At 56.3% G+C, this 9441-nt stretch overlaps 3 protein-coding genes across 3 annotated transcripts; 2 read left to right on the forward strand and 1 right to left on the reverse strand.

The window, feature by feature from the left end:
• Window positions 1-77: 77 nt before the first annotated feature.
• Window positions 78-4418, forward strand: BCV69DRAFT_276084 (hypothetical protein; the record flags this gene model as incomplete). Its single annotated transcript, XM_025491102.1, has 2 exons — window positions 78-1559; window positions 1659-4418. 2 exons carry the CDS (start codon window positions 78-80, stop codon window positions 4416-4418), a joined length of 4242 nt encoding a protein of 1413 aa, XP_025350552.1.
• Window positions 4419-5037: 619 nt separating this feature from the next.
• Window positions 5038-6763, forward strand: BCV69DRAFT_281004 (DUF383-domain-containing protein). The gene is made up of 3 exons (XM_025491819.1): window positions 5038-5321; window positions 5408-5848; window positions 5934-6763. The coding sequence occupies exons 1-3, from the start codon at window positions 5310-5312 to the stop codon at window positions 6645-6647; spliced, it is 1167 nt and encodes a 388-aa protein (XP_025350553.1). The 5' UTR covers window positions 5038-5309; the 3' UTR covers window positions 6648-6763.
• A 24-nt stretch (window positions 6764-6787) lies between these two features.
• Window positions 6788-9031, reverse strand: BCV69DRAFT_281006 (putative glycine--tRNA ligase GRS1). The gene has a single exon (XM_025491820.1). The coding sequence runs from the start codon at window positions 8813-8815 to the stop codon at window positions 6812-6814; it is 2004 nt and encodes a 667-aa protein (XP_025350554.1). The 5' UTR covers window positions 8816-9031; the 3' UTR covers window positions 6788-6811.
• Window positions 9032-9441: the final 410 nt, after the last annotated feature.

Here is a 9441-nt window from a genome sequence, read left to right on the forward strand (position 1 = left end):
GGTGACCCTTCTATTCCTATCGCACACCTATTCACCTCCTCCGCCTCCCCCTTGGCCCGTTCCAGATTGCAACGGCCATGCCTGCCGCTACGGGCCTTGCCCCAAATGGCACGACCGGTCAGACTTCGTCGGCAACAGGTCCGAAGGCAGCTCCCATAACGAAGACACCTTCTCCGAGCAGAGGCGCCCTGAAGAACCTCTTTAGCCCTGACCCGCTCAAGGCCGTAGGGGTGAGCAAGATGCCCGAGGCAAGGTCATCCACAAGCAATCTTGCACGTAACGCACCCGCCGACAGTCTTTGCCCTCCGCCTATACGCACCAAGATTTCACTAGCTGCTGGTGAGGGTCCCTGGAGTGTGAGCGTAGCAGAAGCTGGAGAGGAGCGTAAGCCGAGAAAGAAGGGCAAGCCAAAGGCGGCAACACCGATGCAATCCTACACCCTCTACATTACTACACCAACCCATAATCTCACACTGCAACGGAGCGTCGAAGACATCATGGAGTTGGACATGAAGCTACGACAAGCCGGCAATGTCTCCCTGCCGAAGCTTCCGAAACTCCTGCTCTCGTCTAATGTGCCTTCTATCCCAGCGTCTCCTTCGCCTTCGCATGGCGGCAGCCGCAGGTTGCTCCAGACGATCTCGCGCACTTTGTCTCCGGGCAGTCCACGCCATCGGACCACCCTCAAGCAGATCACAAAGTCATTAGCTTCTGGCCCGCCTACTACTTCCACTGCGCCGTCTACTGCCACAGCAGCGACCGGTACAGATGGCACCGCTCCACCTGTCCCTGTTCCAGAAAGTTCGTCGGCGCAGTCACCAGCACCTGAGGACACAGTGGTCGCAAACGGAAAGATCACGTCTGGACTTGTCAATTACTTTACGACGCTGTCTAATCTTCCCACAATCAAGACTGCCAAGCCATGGAAGGAGTTCACAAGGGTACGGACGGATGATCTGGAGAGCCAGAGAGTCGAGCGGAGAGTCCACCGTGTTCGTAGTGATCTCGCTTCGCACAGCAAGTCTGCTGTAGCACCCACCAACGTCAACGTGGGCGGCGAAGGAGGGCGACGTGCAGATGAAAGTCAGTCCGATATTGGTGAGGACTGGGCTGGTCGAGGGACCGAAGACGAGCGCGAGAACGGATCGACGAGCGGTCGTAGCGGATCGAGACAATCGTGGAACGCTGGCCATGCGATGGCCCTTACACGTACTGCATCGGGACGGTCTAGTGCAGGCGAGGAAGAGGTCGGTACGAGCGGAGCAGCAGCGGCCAAGAAGGCCAGCCCCCACTTTGCGAATATTCCCGAGGAGTCTGAAAAGGAGAAAGAAGCAGTAGCCTCTTCTCAGCAGCAACACCTGACGACCGAAACCTCGCAGACCAATACCAGCGGCGACAGCTCATGGGCAGACGGTAGCGCTGAAGGTAATAAAGCTGAGGGTGCCCCTGCGAAGAAGTCTCCGAACCGGAGGAGAAAATCAGACCGGTCTAGATCAGATAAAGTCACAGTGGACGACTTTGAGATGATTCGAGTGCTTGGGAAGGGTTGTGCTGGTAAGGTGAGTTGATCGACTTGGCTCAGAACATGAGGGTCGAAGGCAGTACGCAGCACGCAGCACGCAGTACGCAGATGCTTACCTTTTCTACTCCATCGACAGGTCCTCCTCGTCCGCCATAAGCCTACAACGGGCCTCTTCGCCATGAAGTCAATACACAAGCGCCACGTCTTGGCCCATCAAGAGCTGCAACATACCCTTACCGAACAAGCCGTCCTCAAGCGCATGGCTCGGGAAGCATTGGACCCTTTCTGCGTGAAGCTCTGGTGGAGCTTTCACGACAAGCAGAACCTCTACCTTGTCATGGACTTCCACCCCGGCGGAGACTTGGCCACACAGCTCTCTCGCTGGGGCAGGCTAGGACGCGATCGCGCTCGCTTCTATGCGGCTGAGATCGTCGAGGGTGTCGAAGGCTTGCACAAGGCAGGAGTCATTTACCGGGATCTGAAGCCGGAGAATGTACTCATTGCAGCTGATGGCCACATCGTCCTTTCGGACTTTGGCCTCTCGAAGGAATTTCCTGACCGACGTGCTGATCGAATGCGAGAACGCGGCTGCACCACTCCTCCGCCTCTCTCGCCGCCCCGATCCAACTCGAGCCGCGACTTGACGACCGCGACAGCCATGACTGCGACGACTTCGGGCACGGAAAGCCCAAAGACTAGACGTCCACCCTGGGTGTCTGCCTCTGAGGAGGGTACATCCACTGCTCCCTCGACAAAGAGGGAAGAGAGGGACATGACGACGACCTTCTGTGGTACCGCCGAGTACCTCGCTCCGGAAGTCATTCAGGGCGCAGCGTACTCGTACGAGGTAGACTGGTGGTCTTTTGGCACTATGCTGTACGAGTTCCTGGTAGGTGTCACGCCGTTCTGGGCCGATACGCATGCAGATATGTACATCCGCGTACTGCACGACGAGCTCGTCTTTCCGGAAGATCGAGTGCTGGACTCTGACACCAAAGGCTTCTTGAGGGGTTTGCTCCAGCGCAATCCGATGCTGAGGATGAAGGAGCCACGCATCAAGAAGCATCCCTACTTTTCGATGATCGAGTGGGATCACGTGTACCACAAGAGGTACATTCCGCCGTACGTCCCACCTATCAATCCTTTGGATGAAACGGACACGCAGAACTTCGATGAAGCGTTCTTGGACATGCAGCCGGTCGTTCAAGACGAGGAGGACGATGCCGAGACCGTGGATCCGGAAGAAAAGCAGAATGGTGACGACGACGACGGAGATGCTGGTACTAGAGTGGGACACGGTGACGAAGAGTCGGCACAGCCTCCAGAAGGTGATGCGACGGCAACGATGACAACATCACCCCTGAAGCCCAGCGAGGCTCTAGCCAAGTCTCTCACTGCAGCGGATGGCAAGAGTCTCTTTGACGGCTACTCCTTTCGAGGCCGCAAAGACTCGGGCTCGATGCGCTCTTCCTTCCGCTCTGAAAGTATCGACAGCGATCTGGCAAGCGAGCTCGTTGCTTCGGAGAACGCACTGGAGAACACACTGAGATCAGCCCGAGGCGCTGCTTCTGATCCTCCACCGCCCGAGAGATCTCCTACGCCTACACCAGCAGAAGCGTATGCTCATTCGCAATTGGAGGCTGAGAGGAAGACTCCTGTCGCGCCCGGCCCAGCGTCTTCTGCCGATCTGCCCAGGTCTTCTACTACTGTGAGGCCCTCCGATGATGCTCTATACCATCGCGTCTCGGTGGAGATACCTGCTTCCGCTATTCTGGCAACCTCGCTGCCAACGATCTCCTCGCCGCCGACCTCTCCCATGCTGTCTGCTGCACCACCTCTATTCCAGCCGGTACCTCAACGTCCTCGGAAGGAGGAGATTGTCGTCGCCGACGACGAGCTCGAGCCAAGCGGCGAGGATGATGACACGGCAACAAGAGAAGCCGTCTTTGCCCTGGCTGCTCTTGAGCGACAGGCAAGCCAAGATCAGTCTTTGCTGAATGCGGAGGGCATGACCACAACATCTACGCTTGCTACGTTAGCCGCCGCTCACGATCAAGGTGATCAGGGTGGGCAATCGACATCGCAATCACGAGGCGGGCGAAGCGCTACTGCTCTTCCGACTACCCGAGAGAAGACTGTCGGAGACGCAGACGACGAGGACGATGGAGAGGAAGAGGAGGAGTGGGACCTGGTCGACACTGCCATCCCCTCATCAACCAGCGGCCGCGGCTTGCCTTCAGATGTGAATGGCGGTAAAGGACAGAATCTCTTTGCACGAGGCGTCGTGGACACCTACAGAATGCTGCGACGTCAGGACTCCATGCGACCTACAGGCGGTGCAGCACAAGGCTCGGGTGCGATTCCGCCTCGACCTTTCAGTCGGCTGGCAGGACGGAGAAAAGGGGCGAATGCATCTGCTGAGATGACAAGACCTAGCAAGGCGGATCTCAAGTCCGGCAGCGTTGTGTCTCTGGACTCAAGCGGCAACGTAGCTGCCAATGGTAGAAGCAGTGCTGCCAAAGACGCACCAAGCAGACTCGTCGCCGATGGCAGTCCAGAAGGAGGGCGCCGCCCATCGGAAGGTGTAGCGAGGGCCTCAAGTGGAGCTCCAGGCGGGGAATCGACTAGTGACAGTGCCCGTCCTTCTGGAGAGGCAGCCGTGGAAAGCGGCAAGACCAGAGCTACAAGCACCAGCTCCGACCTCAATGCATCAAGCTTCGCTGCCGTCAGCTCTCCACCCTCTGCGGCTGCTGCTGCCAGTGCTGCCAATGCATCAGTGGCGGCATCTGCGAGCAATGGTGGGCCTGTTCATGCCAATGGGAATGCAGACCTCCAGAAGCGTCAGTCTAGGATTCGTCGGAGGTTCACAACCTTCTTCGAGCAAGCGGCTAGGTGAGACAAGGTGTTTGAAGAGACTCAAGTGCCTGCCAGCCAGCAAGCATCAGCGACCTCCGCAACGACAAGTCCTTACTGTCACCTACGAGCTCTGGACGACGAGGCTAGAAGAGCACTTTAATGACCCTGCAACGACAATCACGACACGACGAATACATGACTTCTACTTCTTCTTTTCCTCATTTCTTCTTCTCTCTTCTCGCCTCTTCCCTTTTCCTCTGTTTGCGCGCTCAGCCCCCGCTAATCCGTCGCAACCGACCAAATTGGTACAACTCTACCCACACATTGCATTAAACCCCTCATACTCACATTCGCCAAGCTTGGGCCACACGATCCCTTTGGGTCTCTTTCTCTTCCACTTTCTCTTTCTTTGATCTTCTCTTTTCAAGTTCCAAATGTCACGAATCTCTTTACTCTGTCTATACACCCGTCTGACTCGCCTTGAGCCTTCCGGTATGAAGGTAGTGAGAAGACGTAAAGGTCTATCTGTGGCTTGTGCGGCATTTGCCTCCACTGGCGCTGCGCGAAGAAGTGACTGCAACTCCGCCACGCTCAAGGCGGGAATTTCTCTACTTCCGTGAGGGAAGCCGATCGATCGATCTGCATACATGTACGCATCCCTCATCATCATCACTTCCTCTCGATACCCGACGACAAGAGCTACAATCGCAAGATGTCTCTCCCGCTACATCCACCAGCAACAAAGGAAGAGTTGGAGCTTCTCTCTTTCCTCTCGTCGGACAATTGGCAGGTACGACAGGTTGCTTTGAGCAACCTGGCTGGATATTCTACACAGGGTCATCCGAGGAGGGGATTGTTGCTGCTGACTGCAAAGGAGCGAGGGGGAGAAGGGGATGGACAGGATGTTCTTGAGGACGTGAGGAGATTGAGCATGGATTTGACGGTGAGTAGACTGGAATGTGAGAGCTGCGCATGAGCATAAGCTCACCTTTCGTTGATCGCCTTCCACTTCCACTTTCACTTCCATAGCCAACAGCCCACTCCTCCTTCTCCCTGCTCATCAACCTCTGTTCCTCGCCAATCCTAGCCCGAAAGATCTCCACTCCTTCCTTCCTCTCCTTCCTGGTAGGGTACATCTCCCACCCGACCTCAATCCTAGCCGATCTAGCCTCCATGCTCCTCTCCAATCTCACCAAATTCGACGATCAAAGCAGTCGGCAACTCATCGAAATGCGGACTAGTGTTGCTGGTGAAGAAGTTGGTGGATTGGAATTGCTCCTGGCAGCTTTTGATCAGGGAGCGAGTGTGAGTGCGGGTAAGGCGGGAGAGGCTTTGGAGGAGATGAAAAGAAAAGTGGGAGAGGCGGGGATGGCGGGCAAGGATGTTAGGGAGGCAGAGAAGGAGGTGGGAGATGGAGAGAGGAAGTCTACTTGCCACTTTCTTGCTAGCGTCTTTGCGAATGTCAGCGCTGTAAGTTCACAAATAGAGAGTGGAGCGTCGCTCTTTCGTAGCTGACAGACATTCTTTGACTGCCACGTTCAATGCAACTCCACAGCTCCCCCTCGGCCGGACCTTCTTCACCACTCCTTTGAACGCATCTCTACAATCAACGCTCCCCCTCGTTCGTCTCTTTCCCTACACCGAGCACCCCGATCTGATCCGCAGAGGAGGCTGCATCTCCACTCTCAAAAATTGCCTCTTTGTCAAGTCTCTCCACCCTACTCTTCTCCCAGACCCAACAAGCCTCACCATCCCATCCACAGCGGCCGACGAGCCAGAACAGGACAGCGCCTCTACACCACCTGCCCTCGAGGCCAGCTCAATAGAGGAATGCGACATTCTCCCCTCTCTCCTCCTTCCTCTATGCACCTCTACACTCCTCGAAACCCTCTCGGATGAAGAGCAATTCTCTCTTCCAGACGAGCTACAACTCCTCCCCGATACGCATAGAGCAGAACGAGATGGTGCTCTTCGTCTGATGCTCATCGAATGTCTCCTCTTACTCTGCACTACTTTCCATGGAAGAAAAGTGATGCGGGCAAGGGGAGTATACTATGTAGTTCGAGAGATGCACAAGGGTGAAGAAGAGGAAAGGATTGGTGAAGCGGTATTGAGATTGGTGAATTTATTGCAGAGGGAGGAGAGTGGTGCGACGGAGAGGGATGAGGAAGGGGGAGGGGAAGAAGGGAGCGATCAGAGGGCAATTGATGAATTGGTGGGAGCGGAAGAGGAAGGGGAGGATGAGGATTTGGTCATTGAGGAATTGTAGATTGGCGCAAGGTGAGCTGTGAGCAGGTCGTACCACTATAGATCAAAAATCAATCAGCCATCAGATGTGAAGAGTCTTTCTGCTTTGATCAGAGTGTGTATTGAGCAGCTACAACCATTGCAAGCTATCACCACCCCGCACTTCCGACTGCCGTTCCAAGGACCTCACAATGCCTGCTCTCCACTGTACTTCTTCAGCGTACCTTCAGCGTCCTGCCAGCTTATACTACCCTCACAAAGCCCCTTGATCGTCTTGACCACATCCTCAATCGATCCAATGAGCTGACCCGTCGTGTCCCTCTCACGAAGCGTCATTGTGCCATTCTGCAGACTTGCAAAGTCCAGCGTGAGGGCAAAGGGAGTTCCCAACTCGTCGTTGCGTGCGTACCGTCGCCCGATTGTGGCAGACGAGTCGTCTACGCGCGAGGCGATGCCTTCTTTGCGCAGGCGGGCGGAAATGTCCTTTACCAAAGGAGCAAGCGAGGCATTTGCCGAAATGGGGACTACGAGGACCTTGATGGGTGCCACGAGCGGGTTGAGGGATAGGACACCCTGCCCCGCATCCTTTTCACGAGCCCAGAAGGAATGCTCCAGGAGTGCGTAGAAGATACGGCCGAGACCAAAGGAGGGCTCGATAACGTTTGGTGTGAACTCGCGCACGGTCTCACGGATTGACTTGAGCTCGACGGTAACTAGGTCACTGCTGATCTCGTACTCCGTACCGGGCACCTTTGTGGGTCCGTTCTTCAGGGCAGAAGAGAGACTCTCAAGCTGTTCTTGTTCAAGAGCAGTAATGGCCTCTTCGACAGCTTTTGCGTCCTTCTTGAACTTGGGGCCTAGCGACTTACGGTCGATGTTGGCCACCCACTTCTCGTAGACCTTTGGCTCCTTGAGAACCTTCTGCACCACTAGGTCCTTCTTGGTCTTCTTGGCGTGGACGGTCAAATCGTAGGCAGAACGGTCTGCACAGCCGACACACTCGATCCAGCCGTAGGAAGTGTGGATTTCGGCATCCCAGCAGTCCGAGGCGTAGTGGGCCATCTCGTTTGCCATGTGTTGCCTGAAGCGCAACCTCGAGGGCTCAATGCCGATCTTCAAGAGGAAGAGGTTGATCCGGGCAAGGAAGTAGCCGAGGGTCTGATTGTCCACCATACCACTCGACACGGCCTCGCCAATTGTCTTGGTCACCAATGTCGTCTGGCCAGCCTGCTGGACGTCCTTTGGCAGGAAAGCCAGCTCCACATTGGCTACCTCGTCGAAGCGAGTGTGCTCCTTCTCGAGAGGGTCAACAAAGTGCTCGATTTCTGCCATTGTGAACTCTCTCACGCGCAGCAGACCAGCTCGAGGTGAGATCTCGTTACGGAATGACTTGCCGATGTGAGCCGAGGCAAAGGGAACGCGGCCAGAGTTGAACTCCAAGAGACGGGAGAAGTTGACAAAGTGTCCCTGGGCCGTCTCGGGACGAAGGTAGCCCTTGAGGCCTCCAGTAGGACCGATCTGGGTCTCGAACATGAGGTTGAACTGAACCGGCTCGCCGACTTCGTTGCCGCTCTCGGGTGCTCGGACATCGTACTTCTTCATGAAGGCTCCGAGCTCGGGGCCGGAGTAGTTGTCGATCTGGGCCAGAATGTTCTCGTACTCGGCCTTGACAGTGGGGTCAAGTTTGACTGCCTGTGCCTTGACCTTCTTCTTCCTGACCTTCTTGTCGTCTCCCTTTTCGGCTGGCACCTCCTGCTTCTGAGTAGTAGCGTCGCCCTCGGCTGCCCTGGCCTCTTCGTCGCCCTTGAGCCTAGCCTCGAGCACACCCTCTAGCAGATGGTCTGCTCTGAAGATCTCTCCGGTCTTTGTGTCCTTGCACATCCAATCGGCGAACTTGTCCACATGGCCTGAGGTCTTAAGAACGTCATAGGGAGTCATGATGGTGGTGTCCAGCTCGAGCATCTCCTCTTCGAGAATAAAGTGGTTCCTCCAGGCGGAGATGATATTGGCCTGCAATGCTGCGCCCATTGGTCCATAGTCGTACAGACCAGCTACACCTCCATAGATCTCAAACGCTTGGTTGTAGAAGAACCGCTTGGTCATCACACCTTCAAGCTGGGCGCGAGAGAAGGCGTGAGCGGTGCGGTTGACCTCGACGGCGACATTGGCGGGAGTGGCCGAGGAAGACATGGTGCGGAAAGGGGAGGGGTGAGGAAGAGCTGAGGTGAGTCGTGCCCTTTGGGGTGTCTGCAGTGGTACGCAAGGTCTGTGGAGGATCCGTCTATATGCTGCTGGTACTGCGGGTACTGGCAGGCGCATACAAAGTGGGGCTGAGGAAGGTATGACGTCGCAGGTGAGGATGTCTGCGATTTTCTGGGTGAGTCAGGGAGGAAGAAGTGGTCACCTCTGAGTGAGTTGTGCAGCGGGAGGCGCACTTGGCCTCTGCCGCTTCCGAAAATCATGCAGACGACGGACGAGGGACACGCCCAAGGGGAGATGCGCGCGCGGAGGCAGTTGCCAGGACAACAACAAGCAACACTCGCCGCCAAGCGAGGCAGACGGAGGGAGTGGCCTCTGCGCTTTGCCCTGGCTGCACCCAGCCTGCGTGCGCCAGGGCAACCTCAGCTCCCATACAAGTCAGCCATACTCGTCTTGTTCCTCCCCTACCACTTCCACCCCCAACCATCACTCCACAAAAGGGCAGGTACTCGACACTCGCCACTCCTTGCTTCCCCATCCATCACTCACCTCGGTCAAGCTCGACACCTCACTCACGCCTGCGCCGCCAGTCCACGTGTCCCCACCCACCGCACACC

This window comes from Pseudomicrostroma glucosiphilum (genome assembly GCF_003144135.1).
Source record: "Pseudomicrostroma glucosiphilum strain MCA 4718 unplaced genomic scaffold BCV69scaffold_2, whole genome shotgun sequence".
Lineage (NCBI taxonomy): Eukaryota > Fungi > Basidiomycota > Exobasidiomycetes > Microstromatales > Microstromataceae > Microstroma > Microstroma glucosiphilum.

Bases quoted from the DNA above. Each gene is read 5' to 3' on its own strand.
- BCV69DRAFT_281004 (XM_025491819.1), top strand. The intron at 5,849-5,933 runs GTAAGTTCACAA...GCAACTCCACAG, and splicing joins TCTTTGCGAATGTCAGCGCT to CTCCCCCTCGGCCGGACCTT.
- BCV69DRAFT_281006 (XM_025491820.1), bottom strand. From the start codon at position 8,815: ATGTCTTCCTCGGCCACTCCCGCCAATGTCGCCGTCGAGGTCAACCGC.